This window comes from Trichosurus vulpecula, chromosome 9 (assembly GCF_011100635.1).
Source record: "Trichosurus vulpecula isolate mTriVul1 chromosome 9, mTriVul1.pri, whole genome shotgun sequence".
Classification (NCBI taxonomy): Eukaryota; Metazoa; Chordata; class Mammalia; order Diprotodontia; family Phalangeridae; genus Trichosurus; species Trichosurus vulpecula.
In genome coordinates, this window is record NC_050581.1 from 29,564,945 (window position 1) to 29,589,529 (window position 24,585).

Below are 24,585 nucleotides of genomic sequence, written 5' to 3' on the forward strand. Positions count from 1 at the left end.
CCAATTGCCCTGCCTTCCCCCCTCTAGAAAACAACAACAAATAAAGAGTTTTCCATTTGGATTATAACACGAGTTAGATAGACAACACATAGAACACATCCTTCAGTATCTTTTAGATAGATATTAGATAGATAGAACCTCTATCTACATATCTTGGACAGATAGTACATATGAACAAAGATTTGGTAAGTAAAAAAAAATTAAAACTAGATTTTAAAAGGCTCTTGAAAATTTCAGAAACTGCCTTTTCTCTTTACTTCTAGTACTAGCATAGTAGGTTTATAATAACTGTTCAATTGAATTCAATATTAAATGTTCAATTGAATAAACAGATTTAAAGTAAAATATAGGAACATTTTTGTGTGTGTGCTAGTATAACCATAACAATTAATAGAGAAAATCCTTGAAAGGGAGAGGGAATGTTAAAATACTCCCCCTAACCCCAAATGTTTTTTTTTCCCTAAACAGGCATATGATTGTCAAGTTTAGAGTCTCCATTGTTTACAAATTTCAAAAAATTTTAGATCTACTTAGATGACCCTTTGATAGAGCAAGTTAAACTGATGTTAATCCACCACCTGTTCAACAATCTCATAACTAATTTTACCCTTCCTGTGACCTCAGACATTTTCCATTCTTTCTCTTCCTCTAAGCATCGAACATCTTTCTGATTTTTTGGCCCTAAATTTCAGCAAATCTGTTTCTCACTAGTCCTATTATGCTGGAGTTTTGAGTTCTCCATTTTAGAAAGGACATTGATAGGGGAATAACCAGAGTAGGTGTGTGGGAGGGGAAGAACTTAAAGATGTTTTATGAGGTTGAAAGAACTGGAGATATTTAACATGGAGAAGAGAAAACTAAGGAGAGTAAGGGTAGTTGGTGTGGTATGTAGTGGAAAGATTATTGGATTTAGAGTTAGAAGGGAGCCGGGTTTGAATCTCATGTTTTCAGTCTCCTTACTTTGTTATCATGGATAAGTCATTCAGGAGATCTCAGTTTCAGCATTTCCGAAATGATGATAATAATAATAGCTGTAGTATCAACTTTCTTTGATTTTTGTGAGTGTTGAATGCGACAGTGTCTTAAAACTTTAGTTAAGCTTTAAAGCACTCTATAAATGTCAGCTCCCCAAAATCTGAAATAGTTTTAGTAAAAATTTACTAGGTCATTTGGTAGAAGAGGAAAGCTGGAAGAAGATTCCCTTTTCAGTCTCTTTGAGGTTTATATTACATAGGGTTTCAAAAAAGAATGCCAGCTGGAATTGCAGGTAGCAACTAAACTATTTTGTAGTGTTTGCTTTGGCAGTTCCCAGACAAGGTCCGTTGAGATGTATTTCAGTAAACATAAACAATCAAATTTAGGTTGATTGAGATATAAACATAAACCTTCAAATTTGGGGAATCCAAAACACAAGCATTGGATGGACTCAGTACTAGACCTAGGTGGGATCTTAAGTAGTCCCTGTAGCCATTTGGCTTCCTGGGTAGCATCTCTGACCTCTACTGTAAGCTTTTGGTTTTGACAAAAATCAAACTAGGTTCAAACTTCCTGTATTTAATGGACTGCCATGTGGAAGTATGAATTTTGATTGGGCTTTCAGAGCAGAACTAGTGGCAATGGATGAAAGTTATTGAGAGGTCGATTTTGGATTGACAAAGGGGAAAACTTTCTACTATTTGGAACTGTCCAAGAATAGAATGGTATTGGGAAATCGTTAATTCTGCATATCTGTATGTCTTTAAGTGGAACCTGGGTGACCACTTGTTGAAAAAGTTGTAGAAGGGTTTCTGGTTTTATATAGGTTGTGCTGAATCCTCCTAGTTCTCTCCCAACTGATATGATTCTGTGGTACTATCCTGGAAACTATAGCAAAAACCTTCATAAAGCATAATTTACTAGCTTTAAGGAAAGCGGCAGTAGTATCTAACTTCCAGGTTTCCCAAGCATAGCATAATCTAAAGCTGTTTAGAAAGTCTTGTTGCTTAATAGATTAACATGAATAAAGGACAAATGGGATTGTGGCTAGGTTTTGAGAGAGAATGAAGTGTTGCTGTGAAAGAATTTCTTTTTCTTGGTTTTATTTCTTCACAGCGACTATCTGGTCAAGGATATTGCTTTTCAGCCTCTCTACCTCCCTTATTAGCTGCAGCTGCTATTGAAGCCCTCAACATCATGGAAGAGAATCCAGGTATTTGTTTATTCAGGAGGATTTTAATAAATAATTGGCATTAAATTACTGGTTTGATCTTTTAGAATTCCCCATAGGAAGTGTCACCTATATTTTTGTCTGAAATTTTGGTTTTATGTCACAAACCCAAGTACTTAAAATGCATCCCAAGGAAGGAGTCTCTGCTAGATAATACTGTTCTTCATGTATTTGCTTTAGTATTTCTTTCTCACATTCCTAGAGCTGCCTCCCTGTATGGTAGCTTGATCCTGCTTCTTGATTTGATAGGGAAAAAAGGAAAATAGGAGAGAGAAAACCAAATATAAGATATTTTTTCTCTCATTTTTCCCCTTCACTCTCTGAATAATAATAAGAATCAGATTATTTCTTGGCATACCAAAAAGTCCATAGCATTTCAGTAGATATTTGGGCATCTTATATCCTTCCTATAAGAAGATTCAGCATTGGTAGGACCCATTTAAATAGGTAGTGTTTTCCTGTTTTTAACCTCATTCAGTGGATAAAGAGCCTTTAAATAGGAATATCTGGATGCTTACTGGCTATATGACACTAGGCAAATCACTTAACCTTTCAGTGTTATAGACAACTCTCTGAGACTATAAGTTACAGAGAAGGTACTAACCTGCATTGGTTCAGGGAATTTCCTTTCCCCAGAGTTCATTGTACCAATGAAATCTAAAGTTTCATTCCAGGCCCAGATCAGATAATACCAGGTTTTTTAATCAGAAAAATATTTAAAACAAGACATTTGACCGTCTGTGAAGAAATGTGTCTTTTGTCCCATTTTTGTATATATCTGTGTCCTTACCAGTTCCTGGGCATGATCTTAGAATCTAAATATATTGAATTTTGTAGGGTGTTTTTTCTTTAAACTTAAATTTTATTTTATATTGGGACAAATTTACTGTCATTTTCCCAAAGCTTCCTGAATGAAATGCTTCCAAATGAAATGTTTTTTTCTGCTTTTTATATACATTTTTCTGTTCCCAAGGAAATGACAAAAAATCTTTGCTTTTCAGTTTTTAAATAAAAAGCTCAAATACTTAAAACACATTTCAGAGAATTACTTTTCTACAAACTTTTTAACACTTTCAATGAATGAATGTATTTTTCATTTTTACTAGAAATTATTAATTGTCTTTAGTCAATTTTCTAGAAATTACCCAGCTTTAATAAAAATTTTAGCCCTTTCAGTTATGAAATAAATGATTTACTAGGAAATAAACTAAGAAACAATAGTTTGACTATTAATTATCATGATCCGCTTTTTAAAAGGTACACAAATTGTAAAAAGTGTTTCTTACCTGCCACTTATCATCCTAAAATTTCAGTATTGCTCTTAATTCAGGGAAATAGAAAAAATTGTGTGTGTGGGTGTGTTAGTTAAAAATCACTTGATTTGGGGAGGTAACTAGATGGTGCAGTGAGTAGAGCGCAGACCCTGGAGTCAGGAGGACCTGATTTCAAATCCAGCCTCAGACACTTACTAGCTGTGTGATCTTGGGCAAGTCATTTAACCCCAGTTGCCTTGCCTTCCCCACCAAAAACAAACAAACAAAAATCACTTGATTTTTACATTTCCTAATCAAATACTGAAGGCTTAATTTTCCTTAAGCAAGTATTCTTAGAAACAGAACATAAAAGTTACCTTCATATCTACTTCTTGGCCTGATTCAGCTTCTTTAGAGTCCTGTAATTAGTTCTTGCAAGGCTAGACATTTACTCCTCACCCTCTTACCTAAGTTCACTTGGAAGGCTATTCCAGTCCAGCAAAATTAGTCCTGCCTTTAAACTTCAGATTTTGCTCAAAATTTGTGTAACTGAATGAGAAGGCAAATAGTCTTTACTTTTGGACCTTTATTTTGAGTAACCCACCAGTAATGACTATTGTTCCCTAATATGCAGGGAGGACTTCATTTGTTGCAGTTAGTGGATTAGAGCCTTTCTCTGGTTCTTACCTGCTTTTCTTTAGAAGTTTTCTGTTAAGCTCAAAAGGTGGCATTGTCGAACGTTCTTTTTAGATGTGTAATAACCCAAATAGAATAACATAGGATTTTTTCCTTCCTCTCATTAGATATTTTTCAAGTGTTGAGAAAGAAGTGCAAACAAATTCATAAAGCCTTACAAGGGTAAGTTTACTATAGATGGTACTAAGGATCGTATGTAGGCTTCATTAGAAAGAGCCATTCTTTCAGATCAGGGTTCTAGCTGTTCTCTGGTTTTAACATTATTTTTAATGATTCTAATTTCTAAACATATCATAAAATATTGTCGTTGTGTCTTAAAGCTAAATGTAATTTTTGGTTGTAAAAAGCTAATAAGTACACACAAATTTCAAAAATAACATTGGAAGAGTTTTCATTTTGATTCAGCCATACTTAGACAATTCATTCTTCATATTAAATTGAAAGAAGAATCTCTGAGATATATTTAATGCCCATGCCATTAAGTAAATAAATATGACACATTTATTCAGTTTCTCACCTGCTCATATTAGAGTTTTTAAAAAAAAACTATGGATTTTCCCTACCCTTAAGAAAATTGTCTTAAACCGTTTTTCTTAAGTACTAAGTTCCGTTGTATATTTATGTATTCCTCATTGGTTTTACTATTTGAATCTTAATTTTTTGTTATTTTAAGAACTTGTATAATGCTATAAATCATGGAATCCAGGTTACTGAGTATTGCTATTCATATATTTTCAGAGTTTAATTCATAGTGTTGATTTATGTTTTAATAACATTGTACATTTTGAGCTATTAGTACAGATTTTAAAATCTTAACTGTAGAAATTAAGTCTAGGGACAGCTAGGTGGCGCAATGAGTAGATCACTGGCCCTGGAGTCAGGAGGACCTGAGTTCAAATCCAGCCGCAAACACTTGACACAATTATTAGCTGTGTGACCTTGGGCAAGTCACTTAACCCCAATTGCCCTGCCTTCCCCCTCCAAAAAAAAAAAAGAAATTAAATCCTATTCCTCATTATGTTAAGTATTTAAGAAGTCTAAAAGCCACTATCACAGTGTTTTCATTCATTCATCCATCCATTCAATAAATATGTATACTATGTCTAGTATGTATATAACATTATTAGGTACAAGGAGGATACAAAGTATTGTTATTCCTTATTCTTATTACTGTAGGCATACTTTTAGTAACAGTACATAAATCTGTTTTGGTGGCTTCTGGAAAACAAATATATTTTTCAAATATGATCTCCTTCAGATGTGGAAGTATTAGATACTGGGCTGGAGTCCAAACTACAAAACCTCGATGTTAGTAATAGTATGGAGAGGATTTGCTTTCTGTGAGAATAGAGATGTATAGTCCTTTGCTTCCTGTGTTAGACTATTGTCCTTATTCATGGACCTGAAGAGAGATGTAATTAATAAGCCTAACATACATTTGAAGTCTATAGTTGGCTCCATATGGAGCAAAATTGTGGTTTTATAACCAATGAAAGAGCACAGGGTGCCTTAAACAGAGTGGATTGCAGAGGCACAGAAGTTCTGGGAAATTCCCCTGTGACTTCATTAAGGAAGAAGACAAGAGACAGTTACATTTAAGAAGCAGCCCTAACTTCATGAAACTGGTACAGATGTTTGGCACTATGTGCCAAAATCTGCTTGTTGCCCAAGTGTTAATAACAAGTGATCCTAACTATTTCCACAGGAAGAGTATTTATTTTGCATTAACACGTTGTCTAAAGTCTGTGTCCAGGAATTAAGTACTAAGCAAATAACACTGATAGTACCAAAAATGTAAGGAGACCAAGAACCAAATGTTCACTTCACTATAGCCACATCTCTACCAAAGTTTGGTTTTTTTCTAGTCATTCAGTCAAAAACAAGCTCCTACTGTGTGCCAGGCACTGTGCTAAGCACTAGGGCTACAAAGAAAGGCAAAAGACAGTCCCTGCCTTCAAGGACCTTAAAATCTCTTGGGGGAAGATAACACCAAAGGAAGCTGAGAAGAGAGGAGGAAGAGGGAGGGAAGGTACCCAGTGTTGGGCCATGATGGAGAAGTCCAGAGAAATACAGCTGGTTGGACAATAGAGGAGATAAAAGAATCTTTACGTCTTTAGGTCTTTTTCCAGCTTTCTAGTCTTAGAAAACCTGACTGTATATTGTCCAGGGTTTTGTGTTTCACTTTACACAAGTGGAACATGCTTTTTTAGGTCATGGATTTCCCCACCCTTGCTTTGTTATTGCCAAATACAGCTGTAGAAAATGCCCTTGAGGAGAAGTGCCATTGAAAGAAGAAGCACAATTGTAGATCACAGCTGGTCCAAAGAAAGTAAGGCTAAAGTAATTAAAGTTATTATGTGCATGTCCACATGAATAATAAAATTCCCTACATGATTAATTTTTCATAAAGAGTTTTTATTTATTGTTAGTCATGGTCACATTAACTATATGAAATATAAATGTAGTAACAAAATTCATAATGAGACCAGAATAAATTAAACCTAATGCTAGAGCAGAGGTTCTTGAGCTTTTTTGACTCATGTACACCTTTGGCAGTCTGATGAAGCCCATGTAACCCTTTTCAGGGCAATGTCTTGTTGTTGAAGGAAATGCTAGTTTCAGCTAAAGGCTAGTAAAGTTAGTGAAAATAAAGATGTATTTTTTTTCCCGTCCAAATTCATAGACCTCTTGAAATGTGTTGACAAGAGGTGTGGGTCCCTGGTTAAGAATCCTGGTATGAGAGGCAAGAGTTAAGAGACTCCATTTTGGTTTGCTACTTAGTAAACCTGAAAGCATTATAAACGTGAGTGCATTACCTTGTTGAATGGCATAATAAGTTCATGTGTAATTGTAAGTCACTTTTCCCTGTGTTAGACTTACTATGATAAAGTCATTGCATCTTAGAAACATTAAATATTGTAGTTGGAAAGGACCTTAGAAATTATCTAATCCAACTACCTCATTTTACTGATGAGAAAATGGAGGTTCAAAGAGGTGCTGGAGCCACAGTTCCATTTTCTGTAAAATGGAGGTGATAATATATGCCCTACTTATCCAGTGAGAATTTGGGAGGACCAAATGAGAGAATGCTTAGAAAGCACTTTGTCAAGCATTGTCTCTTAAAGTAAAGAGACATTGTGTTATGACAAAGTGGCCCAACATTGTATGTCTGGAAGTCAGTCTGGGATTTGTCACCTCTTTTTCACTCCAATCCTGCTTCATAGCTTCATTACCTCTCAGGGCATTGGAATAACTTCCTGTTTTCTTTGTGTCCAGCCAGTATCACTTCCTCCAGTGTGTATTGCATGTGGCTGCCAAATGAATCTGCTTTATACACATCTCTAATCTGTCAACCTTCTGCTCAAAAATAATTTCTGTTGCCTTCCAATTACAATTCATACTTCATAACCTGGGATTTAATATCTTCCATGGCTGTCCCCAGCCTTTATACAGCCTCTGCTTCAGTCACATGGACTACTGCTAATTCCAGGACATACTCTAAGCTTCTCTCCCTGTTTTTTCTCATCCTAAACTGTTCCCTCCTTGGAATTACCCTACTTCCCTTTCTGTGCATGCTGAAATATTACCTATTCTTGAAACTCAGCTGAAATGCTTCCTGAAATTTTCCTTGATTTTTCCCACTTCTGTCTCTGAATTCTCCTAATACTTTATTCTCTTTATAGCTTTCGTCACATTCTGACTTGTATTACCTTTATTTATGTACATGTCACCTCTCCAACTATATTATAAATTCCTAGAGGTCAGAAATATAAGAAAAACTTTAAGTAAACTGGAGAGCATATAGAAGAGGAAAGTCAGGATGATGCAAGACCGTGAATTCATACCACATGATAACTCATCAAATATTTAAAAGACTTTCATGTGGAAGAAGAATCAGATTTATCTTACTTTTGCATCAGTCTAGGAGTAATATGTAGTTGCTACAGAGAGATAAATTGTGACTTGTCATAAGGAAAAACTAAATGAAAGCTAGCTAACAGTGAAATGGGTTTCTTCTAGAGGTCATGGGGTCACAGAATCATGGAATTGAAAGTACTCCAGAATCCATCTAGGCCAAACTTCTATCTGACCAAATACTCCTTCCCCATAACACACTCCAGTGTTTACTAGTGGTCTTCATATAAAGGCTCAATGACTTTTTTTTAGTTGTATGCATAGAGGATTCTTGTTCAGAGATCTCTGAGATCCCTTCTGACACTCTGTGGAATGTACTTTAACTATCTTTGTATTATCAGCTTATATCAGTGTTCTCACATTATGGTAAACACTCATGAAGAGACAGTTTGTTGTAGTGGAAAGAGAATGGGGTTTGATTCCCATCTATGATATTTTTTTTATTTACATATTTACTGTGATATTTAATTATCTGACTATGGTGAGACTAAAGTCACTCTCAGTCTGTCATCTGTAAAATAGAGATAATATCTGCATTATCTACCTCTCTGTTGTCATTAAAGTCAAGTAAAATAGATCATGTAAATAGATGAGCTAATGTTTATAGAGCACTTACTTTACAATTATTATCTCATTTGATACTCACAAAAACCCTGGGCGATAGGTACTGTTACTATCCCCATTTTCCATATAGGAAACAGAAACAAACAGAGGTTAAGTGACTTGCCAAGAGTCACACACAGCTAGTAGGTATCTGAAACTGGATTCGACCTTTCTTGTTCTTCATCCTTCATTTTCAAAGACCAGTGACATCGTGGTGTTGGAGTCAGGGTATGGTATATTTGGCTATGACTGATCAGTCTACTACAAGTTCAAAAGGCACTACCACAGTGATCCATTAGCAAGTGGCTCTGGATTTGTGCAGCTTATGTTTCCTTTGTGCTTCTACGACTCTGCTTTGCTCATGGAGTACAGAGCCTTCTTTGATGTGGGCACGCTTTGCTGGGTAGTCTCACAATTAATACTAAAGCTCTTCAGAGAGACCGTGAGAGTATCCTTATATTGCTTCTTCTGACCACCTTGTGCAAATTCACTGTAAAATGGTCTTTCTGGCTTACAGCTCTTCTGGACTATCTAACTGTGCCACGTAGATGCCTCTCTCACTCTCTCTTTTGGTCTTTGTCCCTATCCCTGTCTCTCTTTCTCTTTTCTTTTTCTCTGCATACATGTAATATATTTCCTATGATTATATGTAATATTTACATACACCCATACATATAAATACTAATACTTAAAGGTATATATGTCAGCCAATAAGAATCATGTTTGATATTATTTGAATGTAACTGACTTAAAGAATTTATAGGAATTTCTTTTTACAAAATTTCTAAAGCTCCATTTTAAAAATGTTACGTTTTGGACCTGTGATTTCTTTGGACCTGTGATTTCATTGGTAGGGAACTCCAGGTGAGGACCCTCCCTTCACCAATGCAGATTAGCAGTAGTACATTAGCAAAGTACACATTTATAGAGTTGCCTGAGGCACTGATAGTTTAAGTGGTTTGCCCCAAGAATCACATATCCAATATGTGTCAGAACCAGGACTTGAACATGGGTCTTCCCAATTCTGAGCAAACTTTCTTTCCAGTAGGCCACACTGCTTTGTTTTGGTTGATTATGATTTGGTTTTGTTTTTTTTTTCTTTTAAATTGGGGAGGTGAGGTGTGTAGGAGTGAAAAAATGAAATTACTGTAAAACAACAAAAAACAGTTATAGTAGAACAAGCTTTAAAATTTCTTGTGTATTTTTTGCTGTACTTAATCAGCATACTTTTCAACTTTTTGCCTCCATTTTAATATATTTAGATATTAGTAGTACTAATAGCATTTTTATAGTACTTTACAGTTTACAAAGGCAGCTAGATACCATAGTGGAACAAGCACCAAGCCTGAAGTCAGAAAGACCTGAATTCAAATGTGACCTCAGACACTTACTAGCTGTATGATCTGGGCAAGTCACTTAATGCAGTTTTCCTCAATTTCCTCATCTGTAAAATGAGCTGGAGAAGGAAAATGCAAACCACTCAAGAGTCTTTACCAAGAAAACCCCAGTTGGGGTCGCAAAGAGTCAGACACAACTGAAATGATTAAATACCAATAAGGTTTGCAAAGACTAAAATAAACTAGTCTTCCTCCAGAAGTCTGGTTGTATTTTTTTTTTTTAACACTTCTCAAGTTAATCTTTATCCTTAGCAGAGTCAGTAGCAGAAATAATATCAATACTCCTCAGGGATAAACATTGGTATATTGGAGAGCGGTTTGTAGAATGCTTGCATTAATCAACCAAATTCCATTCTTACTCCTAGGAAGATAAAGATGTTATTGTTTCATCTTTGATATCAAAGATTTGAAATAGATTACCATGAGTACACTGATGTCTCAGTAGAAAGCAATTTTGAGATCCAGTTCCAACAAGTATTTATTAGTCATCTCCTATGTGTCAGTATTATATTGTGTTCTGGGGGTACAAAGACTAAAATGAAACAGTCATTATCCTCAAAAGACTTATCGGGAGAGACAGAATATGTGTGTGTGTGTGTGTGTGTGTGTGTGTGTGTGTGCGTGCCCGTGTGTGTATATATATATATGTATATGTACATATATATACACACACATATATATTAATAAATAAGTGCAAAATATATACAAACTGTACCAGACTTGGAAGGAATTTGCCCGTACCTTTTATTTTAAAGTAGAGGAAACAGATCATTACATTTTTGTTAACATAAGGAAAATAGTAGATGTACTGTAACATATGAAATGATCAGTCATTGATTGGTATTTTAGTCATGGCCTTAGGGTCCATTTCTAATATTTTGCAGCAATGTATGAATCATTACCCCATATCAAACAGCCACCTGGATTTTGCTTTATACAAATATTCATTAGAGTCAGCATGGTACAGTGAAAAGAAGACTAGATATGGAGGCAGAGGATCTCAATTTGAATCCAGGTACTTCCACTTACTATGTGATCTTAAGCTGAAATCACTTAATTTATCAATTCCTGAGTTTCCTCATTTGTAAAATGAGATGGTTGACCTATATTACCTCTTAGGTCCCTCCCAGCTCTAAATTTATGGTCTTAAGAATCTAAGAGCTACCAATTTTTGTGTCTCATTGAAGTATCTCAGGTATGTTAGCTGGCCTTTTGTTTGAAAGAAATAAAGAAAATTATGCTGAAGTTACATTTAAAAAGATAGGACTTTCTCTGGTTTGTTAAGATGACTTAATCCTAGATTAAGTTTAGAATTTGTCTTTCAGAATCTGTTATTTTCTTGGCAAGAAAACTTAAAAGTGGAAAATAACGGTACATTTAATGTTTCCAGGTCTCAAGTATGTTTATTTATAATTTACTTCATCTTTACTTCACTTTTATTTATAATTATTGCATCCTCTTATCAAATAGTTTGACGTATTCATGTATTTCTTATATACCCGAGGCATAATAGTTGTTGATATATTAATATTTAATTATAGAACTTGGCTTGAAATTATGAAATAAATGTGTGTATGTACACACACACACACACGCACACACATATATACATGTACAAATTTTTTACTCCTGAACCTTTATTTCATTAGTACAGGGAATGGTGAAGATCAACAATATTTGGCAGGTAGGTGGAGAAGTATAAAAAGTGCCAGACTTGATGTCTGGAAGAACTGAGTCCACATTCTGCTTCAAACACTATGTTACTGTGGGCAAGTCGCTGTCTCAGCTTCCATTTCCTCAATCCTCAAATGAGAATACTAGTAATACCTACCTCGCAGGGTTGTTTTAAGGATCACATGAGATAATACATGCTAAATACTTTTCAAGCCTCAAAGTCCCATGTAAATGTTTTTTCTGCATCTGAGAGTCTTACAGAATTACCCAGGGCTCTGAGAATATGAATGGCTTGTCCAAGGTCACACAAGCTAGTATGTATGAGAAACAAAACTTGAGCCCGGTCTTACAGGCCAGCTGTCTATCCATTGTATCAAGCTGCCTTTCATGAGTGCATGTGTGTGTTCATGAAAGATACAAGTAACTATCTACCTTTCTCTCTCTCTCTCTCTCTGAATATGTGTGTATGTGTATAATTGCATTTTTTTATTTTTAGAATACAACATGTCCCTAAACTTTATGATACAAAAGAGGCAACAAAGAAAGAAAATTTAAGGAGATTAGTTAAGAGCTAATAACAGAGATAAAATTAGAAATAAATCATCCCAGACTTAACAAACATGAATATGTCCACAAATATAGTAGAAGAGGAAGGGAAGATTGGACCCAAAACAGCCAAGGTATCATGAAGAGTTTAATTTTCTTTTTAAACATAAAATACATTAAACATGTAACTTTCAAAGTTATTGTATTTTTCTATTCTTTCTAACCTACTGTTTTCTTCTGTTTTGAAAAATATGCTGTAATGACCCTTTTAATTTTTCAGTTTTGCTTCTATGTTCTTTCCCCAACCCCCCCCCATTCAGACTCAATTTAGAGAAAAAAAATACTTGTGAGAGATATGCATAATTAAGTGAAATAAATTGCAACATTAATTATTTTTGAAAATGCCTGTCTTATTCTGCATCCCAAATCTATCATCCCTGTTGGTAGGTGGGTGGTGTGCTTCACTGTTACTCCTCTGGAATCATAGTAGGTCACTTTATTAATTAGAATTCTCACATCTTTCAAAGTTGTTTTTCTTTAGTGTTGTTATATAATTGTCCTGGTTCTGCTTCCTTCACACTGAATCAATTTATACATCTTCCTAGGTTTCTCTGAAACTACCCCTTTTATTATTTCTTGTCACAAAAATATTTCATTACTTTAATGTACTGTAATTCATCCAACCATTCCCCAGTTAATGTGTATTTTCTTATTACACTGTTCTTTGCTTTATTTATTTATTTATTTGTTTGTTATGGTGAAATGAGTTGCTATAAATATTTTTGCAAATTGTATTCTTTTTCTTCTTTTTTTCCATATCTTTGAGATAAAAGCCTAGTAGTTATATATCTCATTTAAAAGGTATACACAGTTTAATGACATTTTTGGCGTGGCTCCAAACTGCTTTCCTGCAATATTGGACTAATTCACCAAACAGTGCATTAATGTACCTTTTTATTCATAGTCCTATCAACAGTTGTAATTTTCCTTTTTTCTCTTTTTTGCCCATCTAACTGTTGTGAATTAGAATCTCAGAATTGTGGTGCTGTATATTTCTCTATCATTAGTGATTTGGAACATTTTTTCACATGATTTGAATTTCTTCTTTTTTTTCTTTTTTTATATCCTTTTACCAGTTATCTGTTGAGGAATGATTTGTATTCATATAAATTTGAAATTATTCCTTATATATCTTGTGTATGAGACCTCTATTAGAGAAACCTGCTGTAAAGGTTTTTTTTTTCCCCCAATTACCTGATTGCTTTCTAATTTTATTTGCTGGTTGTTTGTTGTTTTTTTTTTTTTTAATAAAACTTCTAAAATTTTATGTGGTCAAAACTCTTCATTTTATCTTCTGTTCCTCTCTATCCTTTTTTTGGTCATGAACTCTTTCCTGATCCATAGATCAGTAATTTCTTCCTTACTCCTTTAATTTATTTATGTCACTTCTTATATCTTAAGTCATGTATCCATTAGGTGGATTTTTTCTTGGTATATGATGTAAGATGTCGCTCAGTACCTGATTTCTGCCAGACTACGTTCCAGTTTCCCCTACAGTTTTTTAGTGAGTCCTTACATCAGTAGAGAGGGCACTCAGGTTTACTATATTCGTTTGTTAGAATAATGTTTCATTTGTTATGCACCTCATTCTTCAGCTGGTCAGCCTACTTTTTAATTGATACCTAATAATTTTGAAGACTATTGCTTTGTTTAAGACTATTGTTTAAGATCTGGTATTGCTTTCTTTTCCACTTTTTTTTTTTTGCATTATTTCCATTGAGAATTCTTGACCTTTTCCTCCTCCAAAGAAATTTTGACTTTTTTTTCCTCTATAAAATATCCTTTGGTAGTTTAATTAGTATGACGCTTGAATAAATTAATTTAGATAGTATTGTCATTTTTATTATATTGGTCTGGACTATCCATGAACGATGAATATTGCTGCCATTATTTATAATCTGTCTTCATTTCTACAAAGAGTATTTTGTAATTGTGTAAGTATAGTTCCTGCATGTTCCTTGATAGATAGCTTCTCAGATACTTTTATTCATTCTTTATTTTAAATGGAATTTCTCTTTCCATGTCTTCCTGCTGGGTTTTGTTGATAATATAATTTTTGTTGTTTAGTCATTTTTCAGTTGTCTCTGACTCTTCATTACCCCTTTGGGGGTTTTCTTGGCAAAGATACTGGAGTGGTTTGCCATTTCCTTCTCCAGGTCATTTTACAGATGAGGAAACCAAGGCAAACAGAGTTAAGTGAGTTGCCAGGATTACACAACTAGTAAATATCTGAGAAAATTTCAAGGAATCCTTTTCCTATTTTTGCAGAGTTTATGTAATCTTGGAATTAATTAATCTTTGAATGTTTGCTAGAATTCACTTTTAAATCCACTGCTTTGGTTTTTTCCTTTGGAAATTAACTTATGGCTTACTTGATGTCTTTTTCTGATATTGGGTTATGCAAATAATCTCTTAATTTGAGCCTTTTACATATCTGTAAATATTCTTCCATTTTTTCTAAGTTATTTTTGTTAGTATGTAATTAATCAAAGTAGGTTTTCCTAGGTTTTTTTTTTCCTCTTCAATTGTGAACAGTTCTACTTTTTTACTTTTGACATAAGCAGTTTGATTGCTTCTCTTTTTTTATTAGAATTAGCTGAATATTTGGGTTTGTTTTGTTTTGCTTTTTCCAAAAAATAGCTCCTTATATTATCAATTCAATTAGTTTGGGGGATTTTTGTTGTTATTGTTGTTCTTGTTTTCATTAGTGTTAATCTCTTTTGGGTTTCAGAATTTCTACTTTGGTGAGTTGTTTTTTTTTTTTAATTTTATGCCCAATTCTTTGATCTTCTCTTTTCCCCTTTTGTTGTTGAAATCATTTAGAAATATAAAACTTACCCTATAGCTGTGCTGCATAAATTTTGGTGTGCTGTTATTGATTAATTTTTAATTGATTCTATTTTTTGTATTTTGACCCACCAGTTCATTAGGGTTAAGTTGTTTAGTCTCTAATTAATTTTTAATCCTTTCTTCATAATTGAATTATTAGGGGGCAGCTAGGTGGCACAATAAGTAGAGCACCAGCCCTGGAGTCAGGAGGACCTGAGTTCAAATTCAGCCTCAGACACTTGACACATTTACTAGCTGTGTGACCTTGGGCAAGTCACTTAACCCAAATTACCCTGCTTTCCACCCTCCAACAAAAGAGATTACTTCACCCAAGCTTACTGCAGCCTATGAAGATCCCATCCAGTGGTCGAAACACAAAAAAAGGAACAAAAACATAATTGAATTTTGAATTCAGTAATATCTTTATTGAATTTTATTGACTACAATAGTAGTTGGCTAATAAATTTTTGTTTCCTTTTTTTGTAATCTCCCTTCATGATGTTTGATTTGCTTATGACTGTTCCTTTATCTAGCCTTCACCCCTTTTAAATCACATTCTCCTCTTTCCTTGCTCCCTTCTGTTTCCCTGTTGAGATAAATGCATTTCTACACCATACTCCTTAACTGTGTGTATGAATGTTCTTAAAATTTCCTGTGGCCTTTCCAGCCTGGAGATTTTCTGGCTCTGTGCTTTCTGCTGTCCTTCCCTTCCCTGTCGTTGCTCCCACCCAGCCTGCTCCTTGTGTCCCGCCATGGCCTCCTGGGAGGAGGAATCGCCAGTGGGCCGGGTGCGCCAGTATGGTTGCTGTTACAAAGCTTTTAACACCCCACCATCTGGACAGTTTATCAGCCAGCAAGGACTCAGTCCCTCAGGGTCCTAGAGGAAGGCATACTATCCTTAAGACTAGGCATGATGGGTGATTTGTAATCTCTGACCCTCATATTTTTCCATCTGTTAAAGGTGGAGGAGTAGAGGAAAATATCAACCTAACATTTATAACACTAAATGTGAATAGATTAAACAGTCTAATAAAATGAAAAAGTGACGGAATAAAACCATTATCTGAGCTTCAAGAAGGCAGAGTGCACAATAGTAACAAGAGATTTCAGCATCCCCTTCATTTGGGATAAGTCTAGGCAACTAAAAGGGAAATGTGAAACTGAACAAATTGTTAGAAAAACTAGAGTTAAAATACATGATATCTTCTAATTGGAACAGCAAAAAAAAAATACATATTTCTCAGCATCACATGGAACTTTGACAAAAATTGACCAATTATTAGGGCACAGAGGTAATTCAGACAAATATAAAAAAAAACATATCTTTTACAGACCATAAACAAAAGACACAAACCCAGATGGAGACTTAACAATGAAATCTTAAATAATGAGTCAAAGAATAAATTATAGAGACAATTACTGTGTAAAAAAAATGATAATGATGAAACAAATATACCAAAATTTTGAGGCTGCAGCAAAAGCATTCCTGAGGAGGAAAAAACATACCCCTACAATCATACATTTCTTAAAAAATTGAAAAAGAGGACCGTTGAATTGAATACGTGTATTGGAAAATTAGAAAAATCAACAAACATAACAGAAATAAATATAAAGATATTAGAAAGGAAACAAAAAGAACTATAGAAATAATAAAACTAAAAACACTTAATAAAATTGATAAGAGAGCAAAAAAAAACAAATCAGTAAAATAGCAAATTTGCAGGACAAAATTACACTGAAACTGGAAATAAAAATAATCAGGATGTTTTGTGCAGTTATTTGTTAACAGAACTGGAAACAAAAAAGAAATAGAGAAATAACTTCAAAAATATAAAATAGCCCATACTATCAGAACTAACTCAATCTCAGAAAAGAAAATTCTTCTATCTGTAAAGGAACTACCAAAGGGAAAAGTTCTGAACCTGATGGATTCACAGAAGAATTCTATTAAACTTCTTAAAAGTTTAATTTAGTATCCGTATTTTACAAATTACTCTGAAAAATTGAGAAAGGAAACAGCCTACCTAACCCTTTTATGAGACAAATATAGTTCTACTACCTAAACCAGGGAAAGATAAAACACGGAAAGAAAACTATGGGCCAATATCATTAGGAAACACTGACTCAAAAATTCTAAAGAAAATCCTATCAAATAGATGATAGCAGTTTATCTGCTATGATCAAGTGGAAGAAAGTTATACCAGGGATGCAAGGATGGTTCAACATCAAAAAAATAACATAAACTAAAATACTCAAAATCACATGATCATCTCAGTAGATGCAGAAAAAGCCTTTGACAAAGTACAATACTCTTTTATGGTAAAAACACTATATATAAGACCTTTTTAAAAGATAATAAAGCACACCTATCTAAAACCAAAAGCAAGCAACATGTGTAATAGGAATACATAAAAACCTTTCCTGATAAATATGAGAGTCAAGCAAGAATGCTTACTCTCCCCACTATTATTTTCTGTAGCTCTGGAAATGCTAGGAATAGCAATAAGACAAGAAAAAGAAATTAAAGGAATAAAGATAGGTAAAGAGATAAAACTACCTATTTGCTAAAGATATGATTGTTTATTTGGATTTCAGCAAAAATAACTTCAGCAAAGTTGTAGGCTACAAAACAAATACTCAAAATCAGTAGCATTTCTATATCATAATAACAAAACATAAGAAAGGGAAATCCCATTCCAGATAACCACAAAATGCATAAAATATCTGGGAATCAGTCTTCCAAAGTACACAAAAGACTTGTATGCATGGGATTACAAAGTGCTCCTTAAAGAAACAAAGAACAGCCTAAAAAGCTGGAGGAATATTCAGTGTTCTTGGCTGAACCATGTCAATATAATAAAAATTATACTTTGAAAATTAATGTTTTCAATGCTATAACAATTGGTTAGGAAAAAAAATCTAGAATATTAAGAGAAATAATGAAAAGAAGTAAAGATGAAGGGAAATAACACTGCCACATCCCAAACTATTTTATAGGGGGGCAGAGCCAAGATGGTGGCTGGAAAGCAGGGACTAGTGTGAGCTCCCTGCCGAGTGCCTCCAAAAACCTATAAAAAATAGCTCTGAACCAATTCTAGAACTGCAGAACCCACAAAACAGCAGAGGGAAGCCCATGACAGCCTGGATGGTCTCTGGGTGAAGTATATCCCACACGGAGCTGGGAGCTGAGCAGAGCAGAGCCCAGCGTGAGAGGCATGGACCAACCAGACCAGGAGCCGGGCAGAGCGGGCCCTAGCGCCCTGAATCAGTGAGTTGTGACAGTTACCAGACTTCTCAACCCACAAACATCAAAGACAACAGAGAAGGTTAGTGGGAAAAGCTGCGGGAGTGGAAGGAGTTCATGGTTCGGCCACTGCCCCCAGGGCAGCAGAAGTGGGACTACTACAGCTGCAGTTGCTTCTGACCCCAGGCCCACCAGGTGGGAGGAATTAAGTGGTGGATCAGAGCAGGAGTGCACAGCCTGCTGAAGATCTAAGCCCAGTCTGGGTTGGGGGTTCTTGGGGAAGGAGGAGTGCTGGTGTGGCAGAGCTGGCGCATCCCCCCCAAATGTGGAACATAGAACTCTATAGTCTACAAGCAGTCATACCCCACTGAAAAACTCAAGGGTCAATTTAGTTGGTTGGGAATATGGCCAGGCAGCGAAAACACACCCAAATTCAGTCTCAGACTTTGGATTCTTTCTTTGGTGACAAAGAAGACCAAAACATACAGACAGAAGAAGTTAACAAAGTCAAAGAGCCTACAACAGATGCCTCCAAGAAAAACATGAACTGGTCCCAGGCCATGGAAGAGCTCAGAAAGGATTTGGAAAAGCAAGTTAGAGAAGTAGAGGAAAAATTGGGAAGAGAAATGAGAAGGATGTGAGAAAACCATGAAAAACAAGTCAATGACTTGCTAAAGGAGACCCAAAAAAATACTGAAAAATACAGTGAAGAAAACAACACCTTAAAAAATAGACTAACTCAAATGGCAAAAGAGGTCCAAAAAGCCAATGAGGAGAAGAATGCCTTGAAAGGCAGAATTAGCCAAATGGAAAAGGAGGTCCAACGGACCACTGAAGAAAATACTGCCTTAAAAATGAGATTGGAGCAAGTAGAAGCTAGTGACTTGATGAGAAATCAAGATATTATAAAACAGAACCAAAGGAATGAAAAAGTGGAAGACAATGTCAAATATCTCATTGGAAAAACCACTGACCTGGAAAATAGATCCATGAGAGATAATTTAAAAATTACTGGACTACCTGAAAGCCATGATCAAAAAAAGAGCCTAGATATCATCTTTCAAGAAATTATCAAGGAGAATTGCCCTGATATTCTAGAGCCACAGGGCAAAATAGAAATTGAAAGAATCCATTGATTGCCCCCTCAAATAGATCCCAAAAAGAAATCTAGGAATATTGTCGTCAAATTCCAGAGCTCCCAGATCTAGGAGAAAATACTGCAAGCAGCCAGAAAGAAACAATTTGAGTATTGTGGAAACACAATCAGAATAATCTAAGATCTAGCAGCTTCTACATGAAGAGATCGAAGGGCTTGGAATATGATATTCCGGAGGTCAATGGAGCTAGGATTAAAACCTAGAATCACCTACCCAGCAAAACTGAGTATCATGCTCCAAGGCAAAATACGGATTTTCGATAAAATAGAGGACTTTCAAGCTTTCTCAGTGAAAAGACCAGAGCTGAATAGAAAATTTGACTTTCAAACATAAGAATCAAGAGAAGCATGAAAAGGTAATCAAAAAAAAGAACAAGAAAAAGAAATTGCAAGGGACTTACTAAAGTTGAACTGTTTTGTTTACATTCCTACATGGAAAGATGACATGTATGATTCATAAGACCTCAGTACTAGGGTAGCTGAAGGGAATATGCATATATATATGTGTTTATATGTATATATATATGTTTATGTGTATGTATGTTTATGTGTATATATATAAGTGAATGTGTATATGTATATATGTATGTGTGTATATATATATATAGAGAGAGAGAGAGAGAGAGAGAGAGAGCAGACACAGGCTGAGTTGAAGATGAAAGGAATATATCTAAAATAAAATTTAGGGATGAGAGAGGAATATATTGAGAGAGGGAGATAGGGAGAGATAGAATGGGGTGGATTATCTTGCATAAAGGTGGCAAGAGGAAGCAGTTCTATGGGAGGAGGGGAGAGGGCAGGTGAGGGAGGAATGAGTGAATCTTGCTCTCATCTGATTTGGCCTGAGGAGGGAATACCATACATACTGAATTGGATATCTTACCCCACAGGAAAGAAGAGGGAAGAAGATAAAAAAGGGGGGGGGCATGATGGAGGGGAGGGCAGATGGGGGTGGAGGTAATCAAAAACAAACACTTTGGAAAGGGGACAGGGTCAAGGGAGAAAATTCAGTAAAGGGGGATGGGTTGGGAAGGAGCAAAATACAGTTAGTCTTTCACAACATGAGTATTGTGGAAGGGTTATACATAATGATACACATGTGGCCTATGTTGAATTGCTTGACTTCTTAGGGAGGGTGGGTGGGAAGGGAAGAGGGGAGAGAATTTGGAACTCAAATTTTTAAAAACAGATGTTCAAAAACAAAAAAAAAGTTTTTGCATGCAACTAGAAAATAAGATACACAGGCAATGGGGCGTAAAAATTTATCTTGCCCTACAAGAAAGGAAGGGAAAAGGGGATGGGAGGGGAGTGGGTTGACAGAAGGGAGGGCTGACTGGGGAACAGGGCAACCAGAATATACGCCATCTTGGAGTGGGGGGGAGGGTAGAAATGGGGAGAAAATGTGTAATTCAAACTCTTGTGAAAATCAATGCTGAAAACTAAATATGTTAATAAATAAATTTTTAAAAAATCTATTTTATAAAGCAGTAGTCATCAAAACCATCTGGTATTGCTTAAGGAATAGAGAGATCAATGGAACAAACTAGACAAGGGAGATTCAGAAATAATTAGCATTCAATGAGCTAGTATTTGATAAAGTGGAAAGTGTAAATCACCTAGGGAAAAACTTGCTATTTGTTAAAAACTCGAAAATAGTCTGGCAGAAATTAGGCTTGGGCTAACAAATTATGCCATACCCCACAATACATTCTAAATGCATATGTAACCTTAATATTAAAGATCATATCATAAAAATATTAAGAAAAAGATCATATCCCTCTTATGGCTATGGGGAGATGTATTTTTGGTTGATGTTTTTGCAGGGCAATTGGGGTTAAGTGGCTTGCCCAAGGTCACACAGCTAGTACATGTGTCAAGTGTGTGAGGCTAAATTTGAACTGAGGTCCTCCTGACTCCAGGGCCGGTGCTCTACTCACTACGCCACCTAGCTGCCCCAGGAAGATGTATTTTTAACTAAATAGAGGCAATTACAAAAGCTAAAAGGGATAACTTAGATCACTTGAAACTGAAAAGCGTCTGTACAAACAACATTAACATATCCAGGATAAGAAGGAACATGGTCAAGTGGGGGAGGGGGAGAATCTTTGTATCAAATTTCTCTGAAAAGAGTTTGGCATCCAAAATAATAAATAGTAATAAATGTGTATAAGATTAACAACCAGGTTAAAGGATATAAACAAAGAGTTCTCAAAAGAAGAACTGCAACATATTCATAACTACATGAAAGAATGCTCCACATCACTAATAATAAGAGAAATACAAATCAAAACAATCCTCAGATTTCACCCCATACCCATTAAATTGGCAAAGATGACAAAACATGGCCACCGCCACTGTTGGAGGGGTTGTGGAGAGATGGACACACTGATGTGGTGTTAGTGGGGCTCTAAAATGGTATAATCATTTGGAAAAGCAATTTGGCATTATGCAAATAAAATGACTAAAATGTCTGTACTAGAAATTCCATTGTTGAGCTTGTACCATGCAGAAGCCATTCATAAGAAAAAGGTCCCCACATACTGCAAAATACTCATAACAGCACTTTTAGTGATAGTGAAGAATTGGCAACAAAGTCGATGCCCATCAGTTGGGGAATGACTAAGAAATTTATGGTATAGATATGTAATAGAATATTACTGTACTGAATAAATGGAAGGATGTAGATGAACAGGGTGGAAAAAAACCAATATATGCAATAGCTACGATGTAAATGGAAAGAACAACACACCAAAAACCAGAAGTAACTATAATTATAAAGTTAAGTGGGGCTCAAATGAAGAGAAATGAGAAGACAGCCCCAACCCACCACTCAAGGTGTATTAATTGTGCTTTTTTTTCCTCTCTAAAAAATTTTGTTTCTTATATGAGATGACTTTCTATACTGTGGTAATGTGAGAAGCAGAAAATATCAGTAAAAACTTCTATAAAGAAAGAAATATTTAGAAGTCCCTTATTTCATTGAAGATACATTTTTTTCCTGCTGCAAGATAATATTCGGTTTTACTGGATAGATTATTCTTCATCTTTCACTTTTACCTTTTGCCTGTTAGAATACACATTCTAGGCTCTCATCTGGCAGCTGCTAAGTTTTATGTGATCTTGATGACAGCTCCCTAGTACTTGAACTATGAAATTTGGACTACTTAAAATATTTTTTTCTTTAACCTGGAAACTGAATTTTGGTTATTCCTTCCTGGTTATTTTCATTTTGGGATTCTTTCAGCAGTTGATTGGTAGATTCTTTCTGTTTTCATTTTACCCCCTTCTAATAGTCCGGGACAGTTTTTATTTATATGGTCTTGAAATATGGCTTTTTTTTTTAAGGGGACTGTGATTTTCAGGTACTCTATTGATTCTTAGATGAACTCTCTTTGACTGGTCTTCCAGTTCAATTGTTTTTGATGGTATGTAACTAATATAAACCAAAGAAATGTATTCTTCTGTTTTTTTTCAGTGTTTTTGCTTATCTTTCAATATTTCTTATTGTCTCATTTAGTTATTTCTTTTTGGCCCATTTCTAATGTTCAGGGTATTTAGTTCTTATGCAAGATTTCATACAATTTCAAACTGTTATTTCTCCTTGTCATTATTTCTTTCCTAGCTGTCATTTCCTTTAGCATATTTTTAGGTCTTTTTTTCATTTCTTCCATGTTCTCGTATAGTTCTTCTATCCAGGATATTATTTTCTTTAAAACTTTGCTTAGATTACTACTTGGTTACTATGTGACCTTATGATATATTTTATTGTGTTTGGCATTTTCATACATGTACTCATGTCTCAAACCTCGGTTTCTGGATTAATGCTTTGTGGTTGAGTCAGAATTTGTTTCTTCCATTGCTCTTGCATTATATGCCTGCTTGTTTCTGGATATAGTGACTAGATTGGGATCTGCCTTCTGCATGAACTTCTAGGTTTTGACTTAGTCTTGTTTGGGAACCTCACTCCTTTCCTAGTAGATACTTGTTGGGGAGCCAGCTCCAATGGGAATTTTTCTTTATGGGGCTAAGTCTAAATGATTACCTATCTTACCCACCTGAAAAGGGACAAAGAGCAGTTTCCATGTATAGCACAGGTAGCTGATTCAAGTGGTCCTTAAAAATAAGTCCTCAGAGGGCTCCCAAACCTGTAGAATGCTGTGGAGGAGAGAGGCTCCGCACTGGCTCATTTGGACCACAAAGTTATTAACCACAGTTCTGGTGACTCATCAGGCCACTATTCGAACTTTGCTTGCAACTTCCCCCATTCTTTGGTGGAGAAGAATTCACCCAACTAGGAACAACAACGTAGAGTAAGCCTGCAGCTTACCTTTGGTTCCAAAGTCTCCACCTCACTGCTGCTTTCATTTTCCTGTCTTACAGCCCCGATCTCAGTTCAGTGCAGTGAAACCTCAGGATTGAATACTATACTGCCTGTCCTTGGTTTGTTCATTCCTGGCTATGACCTATCAGTCCTCATCCTCATCAACAGAATTCCTTTTTCTTTTCCTGTTAACCAGCTCCATTTCTTTGTACTGTCTTCAAAAGCCAAGAGCTCTGACTTTAGTTGCTGAATATGCTGGACCAGTTTATTTTCAGTCTTATTATGCTTACAGTCCAACTTCTGTAGAATGGTAAATAATAACCAAAGGATGCTAGATCTGGTGCTTTCTTTACCTTCCTCTCTGGCAGCTTCCTCTAGTACCCAGTGAGCTAATTGTTACAAGTCTGCAGGGGTCTGGTTGCTTTTCTGTTGAAAGGACTCCATACACCACCAGAAGAGCTCCAGCTTCAAAGTGGCACAGTGCAATGTCCAGCCATCCAATCACCCCCATCTTTTGTACTTTCATCAACCTTCCCCTACTTGTGAACTACGGTAGCATCTCATCCCAGTTACTGACTTTACCAAATATTAGGGAGAGGCCTGACTCTAGATAGTATTCTGTTAGATTAATTTCATTAGTGGAACAAAATGAGATATTCATAGATCGCTTAACAGTTAATAAGAT

General features: G+C 35.5%; 1 protein-coding gene across 1 annotated transcript in view; it reads left to right on the plus strand.

Moving 5' to 3' along the window:
- The window catches only part of SPTLC1 (serine palmitoyltransferase long chain base subunit 1), a 124,568-nt gene that overhangs the window by 89,963 nt on the left and 10,020 nt on the right, over positions 1 to 24,585 (plus strand). Inside the window, exons 11-12 of the mRNA XM_036739000.1 lie at positions 2,092 to 2,188; positions 4,263 to 4,317. Of these exons, the coding sequence (XP_036594895.1) occupies positions 2,092 to 2,188; positions 4,263 to 4,317 (152 nt within the window). The remainder of the gene's footprint in view (positions 1 to 2,091; positions 2,189 to 4,262; positions 4,318 to 24,585) is intronic.